General features: G+C 32.9%; 2 protein-coding genes across 3 annotated transcripts; one reads left to right on the top strand and one right to left on the bottom strand.

Moving 5' to 3' along the window:
* Window positions 1-3,444: 3,444 nt before the first annotated feature.
* LOC105975780 (uncharacterized) lies at window positions 3,445-11,159 on the top strand. Of its 2 annotated transcripts, none has more exons than XM_088822971.1 (7): window positions 3,445-4,296; window positions 4,587-4,847; window positions 4,949-5,122; window positions 5,261-5,367; window positions 6,517-6,827; window positions 7,385-8,246; window positions 10,997-11,159. In XM_088822971.1, exons 1-6 carry the CDS (start codon window positions 4,171-4,173, stop codon window positions 7,945-7,947), a joined length of 1,542 nt encoding a protein of 513 aa, XP_088679097.1. In that variant the 5' UTR covers window positions 3,445-4,170; the 3' UTR covers window positions 7,948-8,246; window positions 10,997-11,159. The 2 variants fall into 2 exon arrangements, with proteins under 2 accessions (XP_088679097.1, XP_088679098.1); XM_088822972.1 differs by having other exon boundaries at window positions 3,983-4,296; window positions 4,590-4,847.
* Window positions 11,160-11,947: 788 nt separating this feature from the next.
* LOC105975781 (Snf1 kinase interactor-like protein) lies at window positions 11,948-18,589 on the bottom strand. The gene is made up of 4 exons (XM_088822975.1): window positions 18,250-18,589; window positions 16,981-17,348; window positions 16,641-16,888; window positions 11,948-12,120 (listed from the first exon to the last, which is right to left on the bottom strand). Exons 1-3 carry the CDS (start codon window positions 18,341-18,343, stop codon window positions 16,679-16,681), a joined length of 672 nt encoding a protein of 223 aa, XP_088679101.1. The 5' UTR covers window positions 18,344-18,589; the 3' UTR covers window positions 11,948-12,120; window positions 16,641-16,678.
* Window positions 18,590-19,430: the final 841 nt, after the last annotated feature.

Genomic DNA, 19,430 nt, shown 5'->3' with positions numbered 1-19,430 from the left:
CATAGATAATTTTATTAGTTTTGTAAATATTAACATAGATTAATGGGTAAATTCCAATTTACCCCCTTGTACTCTGCCCAAGAACCACTTTACCCCCTCGTACTCTTAATTTCGTCGATTTACCCCCTTGTACTTGTATAATTTCCCAATACAACCCTCTTCGTCAACTTTTTTCTATTTTGACTCTGACGCCATTTGGTCAAGAGTCAAAATATTGACGTAAATATTGATTTTTTTCGATTTTGACTCTCGAGATTAGAAAAGAGAAAGTTTCACACATTCATATATTGTTTTCTTTGCACTGGGTGGAATCGATCAATTTTTTGGTCTTAATTTTTACTAAGTTAGGGGTTCAATTTGGGGATATCTTGGAAGGGGAAATGGTGGGAGAAGAAGAAATGACAATGTTGACGGAGGAGAAACGACGCGTTATAGGCCGTGGCAATTTTGTAATTTACAGAGTTGACCAAATGGCGTTAGAGTCAAAATTGACAAAAATTGAAGGAAAGGGTTGTATTGGGAAATTAGTACAAGTACAAGGGGGTAAATCGATAAAATTGAGAGTACGAGGGGGTAAAGTGACTCTCAGGCAGAGTACGAGGGGGTAAAGTGGAATTTACCCTAGATTAATCATAAAAAAATAAAATCAATTGAAAAAAAAAATACGTAGATGATATATTGTAATTATATATGTTCCTAGATTCAACTCATATCAACAAAGTGAATCTAAATGATTATTTGTATATTAATGTAAATCAACATGTTGCATAAATTTCTAAGTTATATTTTTTAATACATATTTTTTTTGGTTGCAAATATTATTTTTAAAATTATAAAATTAATTAATTATTATTATTTTCACAATTTATAAAAAAATATTAATAATGGAATATTCCATCCAATCTTAAAAAAATTACGTTAAAATTAACAAATTTATGCACCAATAGATTATAATAAGATGAACTATAAAGATGCATCATGCATGATGAAAAATAGACTATCGAGACATAGGAACTAAAATAAAACTAAATATCAAGATGATGAACCATTAGTGAGATTTAGCTGAACTAGATACTAATTTTATTAAATAGTATTTAATTGCGAATTTCAAATTTATCGCGGACCTGAATTAGTTTGAATTATTACATTTAAATGCGTTAATAGTTGGTTACTTGGCTTGTCTCTTTAATTAGTAGGTCATATAATCTACATGAAAAAATAGTACATGTTGACTATTTCACATTTTCTATCATTTGCTTTTTACTTTACAAAATAAAATAAAATAAAATACATTGCTTTCTTTATTTTATTTACTTTAAAGCAATGGGGTGATGTATGGGAGAAGCACTAGTAGGTATAAACTATAAACACACACAAGAGATGAGGTAAAAACCACCTAAAAGGCCAAAGCCTAATCATGTCAGTCCAATAATAAAGGTTAATTTCAATTTTAATATAATTTAAAACAATTATAATATATAAGAAAAATACAATTTTAATATAATTTAAAACAATTATAATATATAAGAAAAATAAAATTAGAATGATTAGGGTTGGGACTGAGTTGGTTTTAGCCAAGTAATCGTTACCAACCTATATTTTCAGGCTGATACTAACTTTTTAATCGACACATTAGATTGGGTCAAAAGTCGGTTAATCTTACTAAAAATACAATTGTAATTTCTAAATATATGGTGTGGTGGGATGCTCCTAGTTTTTTTTTTTTTTTTTTTTTTTTTTTTTTGTTTTTTTTTTCCCTTTCTATAATGTTGATAGTAAACTAAAGTTTGAATTTTGAACTTGAAATATTTTTTGTTGATTTACTTTTAATTGTGATGAACTTGTGAGTGACGATGGCAATAGAATGTGCATGTTTGGAATTAGTTTGAATTTTGAAATTTTGTTATTTCACGAGTTGATATTTATATTTTTTTTTTATTATTATTATTATTATTAATTCGATTCAGAAATTTGGAATAAATAACTTGTTATGTAAAAAAATAAATCAAGAATCGGATCGTAATTGTCGGAATTCGAAAAATTCTGGTTTTCAGTAACCTAAAATGTAAAATAGATAATAACTTTTATACTATGAGTATAGGAATAAATGAATATCGGAATTTATAGAATTAAAATCAGATCCAAAATCGAAATCTCATGTATATTCCAATTTCAGAAAAAAAAAAAAACGGAATTGAAAATTCCTTCCAAATTACAATCATTGAAGCATCTAGTCCGTTCCATCTGGTCCAAGCCCAATTCCAATATGGCCTTCGGTTTAATCTATATCTGAGTTGGGCCTTAATTTTGTTTCTCGGGCCGGGTTGGCCCACTACGTTTTAGTTTTTGTTTCATTAGAAATAGCTATTACTTTCATAACTAATTAAATATTTTTATTCAACAAAAAATTTATTCAAAGGTACTTGTAGCCCAATTTTTTTAAATATAATTAATTTAATTTAGTAAATCAATTAAACATATTAATGAGATAATTAATAAATAAAGCTAAATACTCAATAATTAACAAAATGCCAACATCGGATACCCAATATTGAGATTTTATTAATATAAAATATTTTCGTAATTTAAATAATTCAAATACCTCGCAAATTACATAAAATAAAAATACATTTAAGATTATATTAATAAAAAAAACTCGTTCTGGTCTCTTACAAAATTACAAGCAAATAAAATTCGTAATACTTTTTTATAAATTTTTATTTCACTAATTGTTGGACAATTATCAATTTTGTGAATTTAATTACCATAATTGAATATTCGACATCACAAGTTGTCAAAATATCTTCTTTTACATGCGCAAGTTGACTACTTGCACAAAAATGCACTGTTTAAAATATTTGGATTTCTTAATTTGGAGATTTTTTAAACTTAGGCCGTGTGCTCGCTCTCCTTTGAATTCGATTAAAAGTCATTTATACGGCAATTTATGAATAACAAATGTCATGGTTATTAAAATTTTACGATTTACAATTTATGTCAGTTCGATCCATTCAATTTTTTGTACAATTATAAAATTTATTACTTGTACATTTACTCAAAATGAAGAACTACTTATTGTAAATTATAACATTAGCATTGATGAAAAATATTAATTTTTTGAATAAATAGTAATATGAAGAAGAAAAATGTAGTGATAAATTGAGTTTTATTTATTTATTAAGTTAATATGAAGAAAATGGTAAAAATGCGCCAGATTCGTCCACGTGTCCGCCCGCCAATCACGACCGTTGACGAGTGACACCAGAGCGGAAGCTTCAAGAAATAGTGGGACCCACACTTTATCCAAAAACAATGGTTCGCACCATGTGACCCAACTAAAAAGCTGACCCAGAATTTTATGGAGTTACTAAATTACCCCTGAAGGGGGTTTCAAGTATATAACCACCACAAATTAATTAGAGGTGGAAATCGGACGTAATTTGCTCGTAATCAGTCATTTCGAAAAAATATATATTAATTTTTTCACGTGAAAAAACAAATTCAATCCCTTTCCAAATATTTGTTTTTGAAGAATTGAAAATTTGGATATCGAAAATTAGAAAGAATAATCTTGTTCCAAAATTAAAATTTTATAGATTGAAATCGGCTGAATGAAAATATATTTTACTAAAATAAAATACATAATAATATTGATATAACAACTTCGTAAATTGTATGTAATTAAAATTGGATCGGGAATGAGAATTTCACATGTATTCCAATTTCGTTAGAATTTCTTTTTCAGGAAATTTAGAAATCCAATTTTTTGAAATTTAGAATAAAAAATATTATTGATGTTCGAAAATTTCGTTCCGACTTCCGATATGGATTAACCAACAAACAACTATATATACAAGATTACAAGCAATATTTCAACAAGTAGGCTAGGCACGTGCGAGGGGCAACGACGTCAGGAATGCGCGTAAAGTTGCCACGTGTGAGTCGCCGTCTCAATAGTACATGTCAAATCTCGTTCTAACTCATTTCCTTGGATCATTCGTCTTCTCTCTCTGAAAGCAAAAGCAAAAGCAAACTCAAACTCAAACTCAAAACTCGCTCGAGTCGACTCGCATCGCAGCGCCGAAGCTAATCTCTCGTTTTCTAGCCCTAGGGTTTTGATCGCAAGCTGCGGAAGCCGGTAAAGTAGAAGAAGCATTTCACAGCCTCCGAATGGTGCAGTTGATGAAAAACGGCAAACCGGAATCGCCGGCCGGAAAGGCGGCCCCCGCCGCCGTGAAGATGGAGCTGGAGGATCCTCTGTACGAGGAACACGGTCCGCTTCAGAAGAGGCCCAAGGTATTTACTCTTCTCTTTCTGTTTTCTGATTTGTTTTTACATGCGTTTATGATTTAGCAGCTGATTTCGAGTTTTTCACCGGTCAATTTTACAATTGGGGATTTTTCCTTGGGTAGCAGCTCTCTGTTTTATTGCAATTGACGTTGTTGCTATTCTAATATCTGCATCGAGCTGGGTGTTTTATTTTTGTGATAATTATGTTCTAATTGTATGAACTGCAGATTTTTAGGGCAATTGATTAGAATTTGGGCGTGTGTGCATTTATTTTAATTTTAAAACCTATATTACAGCAGCAGAGTTTTGGAATGGGAGGTTTTACAGCGCCAGCTTCCGGTTATAACCCTCTGGATGAGCCTAGTCCGTTGGGTTTGCGATTGAGGAAAAGCCCGTCGCTTTTAGATTTAATCCAAATGAAACTTTCCCAATCAAGCACTCCAAAAGACGGAAGTAAAAAACACGGTAAATTGCAGTCGATTGCTTGTGCTTCTCCTGCTGATAAGCTGAAGGCCTCCAATTTTCCTGCTTCAGTTCTTAGAATTGGGACCTGGGAGGTATATATATTTATATATTTATATATATGCGCATGCTTGAAAAAGATTTGTTGCAAATGAAATTTGCTTGAAAATCGCTGAGAGCTTAATTGATTATGCAGTACAAATCGAGGCATGAAGGAGACTTGGTGGCTAAATGTTATTTTGCAAAGCATAAGTTGGTCTGGGAAGTTCTTGATGGTGGTCTTAAGAATAAAATTGAAATTCTGTGGTCTGATATTATGGCTCTGAAGGCAAATTACCCAGATGATGGTCCCGGGACATTAGATATTGTGGTAATATATTTCTTACCATTTTGTTGATGTGTAATACCTAGTTTTCCTTAATTTAAGCGGCAATGTTCTAATGCATGTTAATAACTGTTGCGTTATCTTTAACATATTTTTTAATATTTTTATCGGTTTTGTTTGCAGCTTGCTCGGCAACCTCTGTTCTTTAGGGAGACTAATCCACAACCTCGGAAGCACACCCTCTGGCAGGCAACTTCAGATTTTACTGATGGACAAGCTAGTTTGCACAAGTAAGATAAATATTTATGCAAGCTTGCTTTCATATGTTTACCCTTGTTTTGCTTTTGGCTGGATAAGCGGCCATCCGTAATAAGCTTTCCCAGTTCATTCATGTTCAATTTGTCCATTTATGTGTTTCTGGTTCCTTGCCAAACACATCCCTCGTTTTTAGCTCGCATTTCCTCTCCTGTGTAAGATTAGGAAGTAATATTGTTAGGCCTAGTTTGGTTGCCAAGATAAAATTAGCCAAGATAAGATTAAATAATCTAATGAAACCCAATTGTATTTTTGGGCCTTGAAAGATCCAATAAAAAACATGCCTAATAGGCAAGATAAGGTCTGATAACATAATATTTGCGAGTCGACCCGGCAAGTTATTGGGGATACCTAACATCAAACAAAGTTCCATTATTTAGTTAATCATCCCATTATTTAGTTAATCATGACTAATCTCCCCAACCAAACGAGGCCTTAGTCTACCTAGGATGAGTTCTTTTATTTGAAAATGAAGCTTTGTGGTTTTCTTTTGAGTGATCGATAATGGGTGGTAGAATGTGCTTTGCCTGCATGCAATTTTTCTTTTTATATGCTATAGATTGCCTCTGGTTCTCTTTCTGCATATAGTTTCGTAGTTTCAGGAATTTTCTGAGGAAGGGAGTACCCACAGGCCACAAGATGAAAATTTTATTACTCGTCAGATGCTGTGCCTTTTTTTTCCCTGCAAGAATATTTTAGGATTATATTATTCAAGTAATACTTCTTGTCTAAGTTGGTAAAGCATATTGTGTCGTGTACTCCTTGATCAATAGATTCTTGAGATGATCTGATATGGATACTATTCCGTGTGCTGGATATAAATCATAATCCGGAGTCATCCATTAGGACCTGTTTGAGCATGGTCCCCATCCTCTGGTGGAACTTCTCTAAATTGAAGTGTTGTTTGTTGCTTACTGTGCAGTTCATCTGTGTTTTATGCATATGTTTTGTTATTCGATTACATCACATAATGTATTTTATTTCATACATGTCTGCGTTTGGCTTTCCTCTGTCTGTCATTCAAGTAATTTTTTTTTTATTTTTTTATTTTTTTTTTTATTTTTTTTTTTTGCAACTTATTGTCTTATCTTACATGTGTGAACTGGAGTAAATCTTTGTTGCAGGCGGCATTATCTAGAATGCCCACAGGGCATGTTAGGAAAGCATTTTGAAAGACTTGCTCAATGTGATCCACGCTTGCTTTTCCTTAGTCAACAAGGCGAGATAACATTAGATTCTCCATATTTTGAACCCAGAATCGCTGTGTTTGATGATCAAAATGAAGATCTGAATAGGGAGGGAAGTCCTTCCATTTTTAGCATAAATGATGGGACTTCTCAATCAGGGGCTCAATCTTCTTCCTCAAAGAATGATCAAGATAGTCTGAGTCGATATACAGAATCCCACCGTCATGAAACACCATCACCATGCTCAGGTAAAATATTATCATGAAATTAAATATCATACTTAGTTTTGAAATTTATTCTGGCACTTGAGTATACTGTAATTATACTTAAATGATGCCCTCGGTATTTGTTTTCACGCATACATAATGTTTGTTTACATAGAAAAAAAGCATAAAGTCATCTGAAGTCTATAAATCTGATGATATTGTTTGTTTTCGATTGTGGATGTCTCACAATATCTCCTTTTGAAAACGAATAGCCTTCTTCCCTTTTGTCGTTTTAATGAAATGTCATTATCAGTTATGTATTCGCTTTTCGAAAAATTACATATTGCAAGGGTTACCCAATTGAAACAATAGTTAGTTCCTGATTAGTGATTCTTTTTTTTAATCATCATATTAAATAAATGATAAAGACCTTATGTTAAAGTAGAGATTTAAATTTAAGTAGATAAACGGAAGAATCTAGACTATTAGATTATCGAATGCAATGAATCATCGTCTCCCACAATATCGACATTTTTCCTTACTTAAAGAACGAAACTTAGATGGAATATTGATTTCAGAATTTGTCCCTTTTCTCTCAGGTAGGAACCCGTTGACGGTTGAAGAAATCAAAGGCTGCGAAATCGAGCAACTGAACGCACTTAGCGGGTGGGGTATGATTAAGGTACCTGGACTAAGCTCCTCTATGTCTGTATCTGACTTAGTCAGCCACCTCGAAAATCGAATATCAAAGCACGGATCGTCCGATAATAAGACACCGCTCTCCACTGAAGAATGGCAGAGCTTCCAAGTTTTAGAAGACATTAACCGCTGCTTATTCAGCGATATCCAAAACATGCCAGGCTCGGACGAGAAACTGCTCATGTCTAGGGTCAATTCCCTTTGCTGCCTTTTGCAGAAAGACTCTAAAAATGACAGCTTTGCAAATGCATCTCTTCTTCAAAATGGAGCAAATGAATCGAACAATGCTGGTGCTTCGACTAGTGGAGATAAGTTCGAAGATATCTACGGCTACGATCAATCGACATCATCTATGGCTAGGAATGACTCGGTGGGAGATTTGCTGCTCAACCTTCCCAGGATAGCTTCTCTACCTCAGTTCTTGTTCAATATTTCGGAAGACTTTGGAAACCAAGCTAGATAAAAGAATAAATAACCACTTCTCAACAACCTAGTATTTTAAATTAAAGATTTGTTATTTCTTCGAGTATTGTAATATTGTTATTAGCTCACCCGCCTATAGAAATTAGCCTTTAAGAAAGGCGACTACATTTTAGCCTTGTGTAGTTCATTTCGTCACACACGGGTGCCTACGGATCCAAGTACTGGTTTCGAATTCCGATCGACGCATCAAGTCTGTACAAGTATGAAGAAGCTTTCAGCTAGAGTGGCCGTTTATAAGTAGTAAAAAGTGTCTTTTTGTGTACAAAGTGTATTTAGAGTGTATGATAAGGAACGTCAAATTGGATTCGTGTTGCAAAATAACTATTTAATTCGGAGAAGAGTTATTAATGGACATGGGTGGAAATATCGAAAGAAATTATGGAAAAATAAGGGTTTTCGACGAACTCAAATCGTAGTTGAGTACGAAACGAACTCTATCTCAAGTGAAACGGCGCAAGGAACAAAACTCATGAGCTTTGCTCATGAATCACGTCCAATTTCAGCAATCCAACGTCGTTTAGACTCCCAAAAGTTCGTTTTTGCTATTTTAGGTAAGTTTTAGAAAATTAATATCAAATCATAGAAAATCGGATTAGGATTCCGTAAATTGGGTTGTTCCCAAAATTACGAGATCTACTAGAATCAGACTCTAACTCGTTTTTGCCGTTTTTGGTAATTTTTATTATTTTCTTAGTTTAATTAGGGTTTTCAGTTTTTTAGTATAAATAGGTGCCTTAGGACTTTATTTTAAGGAGAATTTTTCGAATTTTAATAAAATTATTTAGAGTTTTCTCTATTTTTCTGGTGGATTCCAGAGTTTTCGGTGGATTCCGAATGTTATTTTGTTCTATAGGATTAATTCGTAGAAATTAATTCTTTACCGTGCTTCCGTTCTGCGTCAGTTGGCATCAGTAGCGAGGTTTTTCCTGGTTAGATGGCGAAAGGTGCAAGATATGGAGACAAAAACTACGTTGGCGATGACCGCGGGGTTGAGAAACTGCAAAATCTGAGGTTGGTACGCGAGGGATTTGCCCTTGACAACAACAACAGAATAACTGGATCTAGCATGGGTATTGCCGACGGTGTAGCCCGAGGTGCATATGTTAGACACAATTATCATGGATCTGCTCAACTTCAATCAAGGTATGACGATTATTCAAAGGTGAGCGGCAACTCTGATTTTGAAGAAAATCCGCCTATAAAGAGGCAAAAAGATCGTGATAAATATCGGGTAAGAGCTGAAATTCCTTCTTTTAGTGGAAATTTTCTTGAAGTTGAGGATTTTATCGATTGGGTGTCAGAAGTTGAAAATTATTTTGAATTGATGGGTATTTTGCCGAATAAGATGGTAAAATTGGTTAGGTGTGAGTTAAAGGGTTGTGCAGCCGCATGGTGGGATGAAATACAGATGAAGAGAGCTAGACAAGAAAAATTTCCAATCCAATCATGGAGTAGGATGAGAAAAATGTTGATGGATCGTTTTTTACCCCTAGGTTATGAGCAACGTCTATTTCAACTATATCGTAATTGTTCGCAAGGGAGTAGATCTGTTAACAAGTATACTGCTGAGTTTATGAGACTAGCAAACTTAAATAACCTGCAAGAATCCGAAAGTATGGAAATTTCAAGGTACTTGCAAGGATTGAATATTTCAATCCGTCTTAGGATGGGGTGGCGCGCATTCGACTCCCTTGAAGAGGCTGAAGAGTTTGCATGGAGCGAGGAATATTATCAGAAGCGAAATAGTTCTTCTAGAAAAATCAAAGATGTTCCACCCGTTGCCAAAGTTAAGGAGGTACAAGATACTTCATTCGTTATTCAAGCACCCAGTTTGGTGGAGGATCATGGCGTACGAGTTAACGAAGTTGAAGACGAAATTGTTGATGCAAAAGTTAAAATTAGCGTAGCTATGATTAACGATGACATTAACGAAATCAAGGTGAAAGTCGGTGAAGTTGAAGGGAGAGTCAACGAGGTTGAAGAGAGCATCAATAAAGTCGAAGAGAGCGTCAACGGGATAGAAGAGAACTTTAGCAAGGTTGAAGAGAGAGTCGATGAGTTTAAAGAGGGTGTTAAAAACAAATTTGAGGAAGAATTTGAAGTTGTAAAATTTGTTCAAGAGGAGGAAGTTGCACGTGAAGAGAAGGAACAAGTGGATTGCGTTGAGGTATGTGATCTAATTGTAGATAGTGTTTGCTGTGAAGTTCATGTATCGGAGAAATTGGTGGAGCCATTGGGATTTTCGATTAAGAAGCCAATTTTTCCAACGCCTCGTTTGGAGGAAGATTTTGTAAGCGAGATTTCTATGCGGGGAATATTGGTGGAGCACTTGAAGTTGTTTGCAAAGAAATATGCATCGCTATATTTTGATCATAGCTCGAGGTCGAGCTCTTTTGAAGAAGAGGAGATTGATAAGGAACGTCAAATTGGATTCGTGTTGCAAAATAACTATTTAATTCGGAGAAGAGTTATTAATGGACATGGGTGGAAATATCGAAAGAAATTATGGAAAAATAAGGGTTTTCGACGAACTCAAATCGTAGTTGAGTACGAAACGAACTCTATCTCAAGTGAAACGGCGCAAGGAACAAAACTCATGAGCTTTGCTCATGAATCACGTCCAATTTCAGCAATCCAACGTCGTTTAGACTCCCAAAAGTTCGTTTTTGCTATTTTAGGTAAGTTTTAGAAAATTAATATCAAATCATAGAAAATCGGATTAGGATTCCGTAAATTGGGTTGTTCCCAAAATTACGAGATCTACTAGAATCAGACTCTAACTCGTTTTTGCCGTTTTTGGTAATTTTTATTATTTTCTTAGTTTAATTAGGGTTTTCAGTTTTTTAGTATAAATAGGTGCCTTAGGACTTTATTTTAAGGAGAATTTTTCGAATTTTAATAAAATTATTTAGAGTTTTCTCTATTTTTCTGGTGGATTCCAGAGTTTTCGGTGGATTCCGAATGTTATTTTGTTCTATAGGATTAATTCGTAGAAATTAATTCTTTACCGTGCTTCCGTTCTGCGTCAGTGTATATATGTTGTTTGTTTGTGGTTTTACTTGTTATAGATCTTGTTAACAGATGACATAGAGTGGTTCGACATTCTGGGTGTCGTATTTATTTCGTGTTCATGTGGTAATTAAGAGAACTCTCAAGGGCCCTTGTGTAAATGAATGTTTTATCGCTCTCTTCGATTGGTTTCGTATTTTATTCATATTCCTCCGTTTCGATATCTTCTAAAACATCATTTCTTTTGCTTCATTTGTAACATGATCTGGTTTATAAGCAATATTTCGGTTCGATTATTCGCATGCGTGGTATATTAGATAGTAAGAAAATGCTATTTGCGGTCACAAAATTGCTATTCGCGGTTTCTAACAAAACCCCCCAAAACTTTTAAAAATATCAAAAACCCCCCCAAAACTGCAAATAGCAAAAAAAAAGAAAAAAAAAATTCGAAAATTCGAAATCAAGCTTGAAGAAGGGTTGGGCTTCGATTTTTTGATGTAATTTCGACTCTTATATGTGTAATATGCATTGGGTAGGTCGATTACAGGACCAATTTCATGTTAAAAAGCCCTACAAATCGATTTGTAGGGCTTTTTTTTTTCGCAAAAAAATGGTCGAACGCCCAAGATGGGCGCCCAAGACGTGTACGAACGCCCGTTCCGGGCGTTCGTACACGCCTTGGGCGCCCATCTTGGGCGTTCGACCATTTAAAAAAAAAAAAAAAAAAATTAATTTTTTTTTTTTGCACTGGACGCCCAACTCGGGCGCCCAAATGCAGCTTGCACGCCCAACTTGGGCGTGCACTGCATAAATGGGCGCCCAAGTTGGGCTTTTACGCGTTTTGGGGGGGTTTTTGGATTGTTTTGGAAAGTTTTGGGGGTTTTAGTGTAATAAAATATTTTTTTGGGGGGTTTTGTTGAAAACCGCAAATAGCAATTTTCAAACCGCAAAAAGCAATTCCCTAGATAGTATTATATACGGACCAAGAAATCAATACTGTTTTAAATATTTAATCACATCATCCAACGGTCAACAAAACACATTACAATTACAACAAAAGAACACCCATACTTTCTATATATTGCTGCACATACAAAAAAGAATAAACCACATAATGAAAAAAATAAAAAAAATACACACACATCTTATATATAAAAAGAAGATATTTTGACCTATAACCCTAAACCTAACTTTGGGGGCAATTTTGTCATTCCAAATTTTGGCAGGTTTTTTTCTTTTCTTTTTTGCCGTTCCACACGATTAAAAAGAAGAAAAGTAAAACAACCCCACGTATTACTATTTTCTTGATTTCAATGACAACGCACGATCCGACGGAAAAACTGTAAAAGATGGTGGTAACTGGCAACCCTAAAATCTCCTTCAAATCCGAATTTCTTATGTCATTCTCTTCATTCTACTTCCATATCACTCAAATATTCAATTACAAACCCAATTTTATCGTGGTTTTTACAGTCGCATCTATTATTGAAGTGACACCTGCAACAACTACTAGCAGGCGCAGCACAAGGTGTGTTTTCATTGGAGACAAGGGAAGTACATATTCCATATTATTTGAGTTAATGCATGAATAAATGTTTCCTGCAAGCTGCATGAGGATAACAGTTTTTATATGTGTTTGCACATGGACTTTTGAGATTATTGACTAAATGAACATTTAAAACATTTAGTTTCCGGTTTTAAAAATTTCCACGTAATTATTTTTGTTTTTGCCCTTTATAAACAAACTCTATGCTATTTTTATGTTCATATTTTACCAAGTATTGGTAATCTTTATTTCGTCCAATGCCAAATCTACAGAAGAATATATGATTCCGGTTTTTGAGATTCGAGGAGTTGACTAAACGGAATACTTTTCAAGGTAATTGCTATATTTTACAAGGTTGCCTTAATCTTAGTAATGCAAGTTCAATTATCGGGCTTGAGAGTAGCACGCTTCACTTTGTTATTGGCTTTGAAATAATCATATGCATTGTCCTGGATTGTGCTTATTTTTATAGTATACATCATTTTCTTTATAATTCTTTTAGAAAAAATATTTTTCTTGATTTTGTGGGTTCTATTGTCCCCATCTTAATTTATAATTTCTGATATCATAACAATGAATACATGTTTTCCCTTTGAAGCACTGACTATGTTGTTTTATTAATATTTTACATCTATCATTGGTTGAATATAAACTTCAGTTTCCAATAGTTGTCATTTTCAGATGAAAGTAGTTTTGAGATCATTGGTAGATTGAATGAAACATAATTTGGTCCCTACGTTGAAAAGCCGCGTAATATACTGGACACGATATGATTTTTGACATTCAAATTTATCCATGTCCATATGCAGGTGAAATATTTGCATATTGCTCTCTTCGTAAATGAAATTCCAGTGAGATAGACGAATGATTATTTGTGCCTTTGGATTTTTGGGCATCCTATGAGCAATTCATTTTCATACCTATGGTCGTTTTATCTCATATTGTTACGTGGTAATTTGAGCAAATAAACATAATTTCAAGAATTAAAAAGAATATTTTGTGAGATATGACTTATGAAAGAACAAAGAGGAGAATTAAGAGAAGACAAAGGGAGATTAATTGATTCTTATCTTAAACTTCATATCATGCACGTAACATTATAATCACGATCTATTTAGAATACTCATAAATAATAACTAAACTACCATCCCACTAACCCCTTAATTACACTATCCCACTAATTTAATTCATACCAACTAATAAAAAACTACACACTAACATATGATTTGACTAATTCTAATTGACTTAAATAATAACACATACCACATGTACATGAAACTCTTATCAAAAGTTAGTTGAGACCGAGCTTTTACATTCTTGATTCCTTGACAGAAATTATTCGTGGAGACTGTGGTCTTGATGAATCCTATGCAATTTACATGCATTGTTTTTTTCATTTCTTTTAATAATTTGTATGATGTGATTTTTGTGGTTTTTTTAGGTGAAATTATTTAGAACAGTTTGCTTTCTTTGTTGATTTACGTAAAGATGTGCTGCCATCTTTCAAGAGAGATAATGATAGAGAATGCCTGCCGTGGTTTTATTTTTGATTGACGAGTAGTTAAGGTTTTGCTGGAATTTTTGTTTAAGTGTTTTTTTATAGGGTTACTTTGCATCCTTGAAAATAGTATATGTAACAATCGCCGCTTAAAGTATTATTTGTAACATTTACCTCTCAACATTAATTATTTAAAATTTTACACATAATATATAATATAACAATCTAATAATTATTGGATCATATAAAATTGAAAAATAACAAAAATTAAATTTTGAACAATAATTAAAGGACTCTTTGATATACCCCTCAATACTTCTTTTGATACGAACATGCCAAAACTATTTTGCAATATTTGAGAAAAACCCACTTCAAATTTCAACCACCATTTTTTTCATTTATGTCTCTCTACCTTACACACTATCTCATGACCCATTTGTCGTGTCTTTCTCTCTTTCTTCTTTTTTATTTTATTTTTTTTATTTTATATTATTATTATTATTATTATTTATTATTATTATTAATTTATTATTATTATTATTATTATTATTATTCATTTAAAAAAAATTAATTTTTAATTTTTTTTTTCATTTTTTAACTTTTTTTCTCTATCAGGTATATTAATCGACTATGAAGCATATTAAATCGACTATGATGAACTATAGTCGATTAAGGAACCGACTACTAAAAATAACAAATCAAAACTACAAAAATGCAAACTCAACTATATTTTACAAAAACAAACAATATAAAAACATTATAATTGATTTATACAATTGGAATCAATAAACAAAAAATCCAGAAACAAATTAAAAATTGGAGTCAATGAAGCATATTAATCGACTATGATGTGAACCGTAGTCGATTAAGAATCTGCCACTAAAAATAACAAATCACAATTGCGAAGAATGCAAAATCAACTATATATTACAAAAACAAAAAATATACAAATATTATAAATAATTTATACAATTGGAATCAATAAACAAAAATTCGAAAAATAAAATAAAAAAATTGGAGTCGATCAACCTTAATCGATTGCCAGAGCATAGTCGATTAGCTTAATCGACTATGAACATGTACATACTCGATTAAGGTTTCAGCATGCGCGAAATTCTCAATACGCGCAGTCCTCCGCCAAATCCAACAAAAACCACAAATCTGCACCCCACCCCCCCACCCCAACCCAATCGTCACCACACCGCCGCCACAACACACCATCACCACATTACTTTGATATTATGATGGTTTTTTTTATTACAAATAAATAAATAAAATCACAACTCGCACCACCAATCAAAGCAGAACCACCACCCATCAAAATCCGATTCCGGCGACAAATCGACAATTTTACCTATTTTTGCCTCCAATGTAGCAATCGTGGCATTCAAACTCAGAATCGCTATCAAAATCATCACCATCTTTATGGATTTTGTTAAGATCTGCAACGACGATGACCCCGACGGCGATGGGGACGACAACGACGACGACGACTTCAACGGAATTGACATCGTTGTTCTGGCGGTGATGTCGGTGGTTGGTTCTTCATCTTTCGATCAAGAGAGAATAACCTAAAGAATTGAGAGAGAAAAATATAATATAGAGAAAAAAAAAAAGCAGAGAAGAGACGGGAGAAGAGAAAATAAGATTCGGGTTTTGAAAGAGTATAGTAGACAATTAAGGGTAATTTTGGAATTATAAAAATATCACTTATGTGGAAGATAGCTAAGGGGGTTTTCTCTAATTATTTTTGGGAGGAGGTGTTTCCTTAACTATATTTCCTAGATGGGGGGTTTTCTCTAATTTTCCCATAATTAAAAGGTGATACAATGAATGAAAATATATTTTAAGAAATTAATGAACTAAAATAAATTAAATACTTAAAATTACTATTAATTATGTATTGATTTGTTAAAATTTACGGATATAAATATATTCGGTTAATTGGTCCAATAAAAATGAGATGTTATTTATTAAATATCTACCCAACACAAGATAATATTTTTAAATTTTAAAATATTGCATTTTTCAACAGATATTTTTAGTTGTATAATTTAATTGTTCTTTTACTTATTCCTTTCAATAAAAAATAACATTTTAAGATATTAGAATATAAAATACAAATTAAATTGTGCGTGAGAGGTATAAGTGTTACAAATAATAGTTTAAGTGCGTAAGTGATACAAAGGATATACTTTAATGGTGCAAATGTATTTAACCCTTTTTATTATAACTGTAATTAATAGTTTACTGTCGGAGTTTTCTTTTATGTTTCATCATTTTGATAGCTTATATTTCTTAATTAATTTGTTCTTTATCAAATGCTTCATACTTTGTAGAACAATTAAAAAATTTCATTCTCACGATATCCATACACAATACTTCACCATCTCAAAATTTGTTAATGCACGTAGTGAAGTCTTTAGGACACTAAACGTTAAAATATCTTGGATTCACTGGATTTGAATTATCAAATATTTAGGAACATTGATGGTAGTGAAATTTAAATTTCACAATTAAATATTTTAATATTTCATCTTACAATTTTATGTGTCATGTAATTAAATATTCTTTTTTTCCTTTTTGGAATGATGTCCGTGCAACGCACGGGCATGGTTACTAGTATATATAGATATAACAACAATAATAAATAGAAGCTTACAACCCTTGATCAGTTCCTTCTTCTTCATCCATCACTTCATTTTCCTGCAACATATCCATAAGCATATTAATCTGGTTTTGCAGCATATTATTCTGCCTCTCCACATCAGCACGTTTGCTCCGTTCTTCGAGTAACTGCAGCTGAATGTGCTCCAAACATCGAGCATCCTCTTCCAACTGCTCGTTCAGCCCATCTATTTCTCTATCCTGCAAAAAAAAAAAAAAACCGTTTATTTCGTGTTCAACACAATGTAAGCAAAAAAAAAAAAAAAAAAACAAGGGAGTCATGATTTCGAAACCTTTCGATTCATTTCTTGAACGGCGATTCTTCGCATGCTCTCGACAACATCCACATTTACGAGCTTCCGTTTTTTTCCGATTAGCCATCCACGCGGATATGTGGCGGACTCGAAATCGGGAGGCGGAAGCAGTGTTTCTGCAGAGGGGCGTTTCCCGTTTATGTTGATCGGTGGTTCGAGGGGTTCGAAAAGAGCCTTTCGTTTTTCGGAGAGAACTGAGGAAGGGTTCGGTTCCTGATTCTTGTTCTCTTCAGAAGGTTCTAGAACTTTCTCTGGGGATTTATCGGTGTCCGAAACTGTTTCAAGTGTGGAAGATTCTTGCGGTTTGTCGTCTGGTACTGTCTTGTCTGGATTCTTCTTCGTGCCTACTGCTCCAAGATTTTTTTATAAATTATAAATTATAGCAGCAGTTTTGAAAGTATATATATATATATATATATATATATATATATATATATTTATTTATTTCAAACTGTCTCCTAATTCTAGAGGTGCAAAGTGGAACATAATTTATGAATTCGGCTCATTCCAATCCGAAAGTTTCCGAATTTGGAACAAAAAAATTTCATTCCCAATTCAGAAAGTTATGATTTCCGATTTTTTTTTCTCGATTTTTTTGGAACCGAATTGGAATACATGTTAGATTCCGATTTCCGATCCAATTTTAATTTCCGAAAACATTTCCATAAAATTCGACTTTCTTTTTCTTTCGAAATGTGTACTCATAATAAGATAACATGAAAAAACTTAAATTCCGATTCGAAAATTTCCAATTGTGGAACAAATATTTTCATTCCAAAATTCGAAATTCCGATTTATGATTTTACCCAAAAAAACTGGATTTTTTTTTTCTTCTGAAAGAGCTAATTCTAAAAACTGGATTTAACTTGAGGATTATAAAAAAATTCGAGAAAGGCTAATATTATAAATATTATAAATCTTCAACTAATTAATGAAAGGGAAGACTAATCGGAACAGTAATTAACTTAAAAAACAAAATTAAATCAACAAGTTGAAAGAAAACGATGGGAAAATTAAAAAAATTAACAGTATCCACAAAGAACTGGTAAACCATTGCTAGATGAAGTAACGTCTCAGCAAAGCCAAAAAAACCCTAGTTTTTGCCAGTTGCCACCCACCCACCCCACCCCACCCCACCCCACCCCACCTTCACCCACCCACCCACATGTGACAGAGAAGGTTCATCAAAACAATAAACACATAGTTAGAATAATTAAAAAAAAAAAAAAAAAAAAAAAAAAAAAAAACCTGATCTTTTTCTGGATTTCCAGAGAACAGGAGAGGAAGAAACAGGAGAGAAGCCATTAATACTGAGAGATCCAAACCTCTTTGCTTCATCCATCGAACAAACGCACTATATCATAATCCAATTAAATATTAATTCTTCGTTTTTTACAGTAATTTTGTTCTTCTTACAAGCAGCTCCACAAACGCTGGAGAGAATATAGAGAGAGAGAGAGAGAGAAGAAGAAGAGAGAAGGAAGAAATGAGGGGAATTTAAGAAAAATGGGGATATATATATATTAATTTATAATTTAATTGGTGACGGAATAATCAAAGGTTTTTTTTTTTTTTTGTTTTTTTAAATTTTTATGGAGGGGTGAGATTTGTCTGTTTTGGTAGTTTGCCTTGTTATGTGTGATTGATTTCTCTGCCTTTTGTTGTGGGTCCCACTCCCAGGTTGTTGTGGTTTCTCATTATTCGCCTCTTGTTTTCTCTCTATTTACCGGATATGCCATGCAGTTGATTCAACACGAGAAATGAATATACGGATATTACTTATTTACAAAACAACACGTTGAAAAGGTTGAGAACAAAGATATTAATTAAGATAATAATTTGCACCATGTAAAACATTAAGGGCAACCTTTTAATGACACTCAAATCTTATTCGGTAAGAGATAACATTGTTCAGCATGTTTGATAAGAAGTTCTTAATGAATCAGTTTCTTGCTTACCGATGGGAATTTTTGACTTATTCATTCAGAGGTACATTAAATGAATATTAGACCAATTTATCTGTATACCAAATTTTGATTATTCCAATTACTCTTTTTTTTTTCTATCATCAAACACAAAAACAAAGGACTGTCTGGTGTGTAATTAATTTTAAAATATAATACAAAGATATATTCTTCTCTTTTGTTTAGATATGTTTATGTGAGAAATAAATTTATGCTAATTTTTTTTATTTTTATATATGTTTATTAAAAAAAATTAGATTATATTTATCTTAGGCAATATTTATTTTTATTAAGAGAATATAATAATCAGGTAATTACATGTGACGATTGTTATTTTTCATTAACTTTTATTGATAATTTAATTAGTAATGAAATTTATTTGTTTATAGTTTTGAGGGTTAATATAGTAAAATTACGTCATTCGGTTATAATAGGATTTGAGTTACCAAACATACTTATGCATTC

Source organism: Erythranthe guttata, chromosome 9, assembly GCF_056151865.1.
Source record: "Erythranthe guttata isolate IM_541 chromosome 9, IM_541, whole genome shotgun sequence".
Lineage (NCBI taxonomy): Eukaryota > Viridiplantae > Streptophyta > Magnoliopsida > Lamiales > Phrymaceae > Erythranthe > Erythranthe guttata.
The sequence above is the reverse complement of the archived record's forward strand: the minus strand, read 5'-3'. Positions and strand labels throughout refer to the sequence as shown.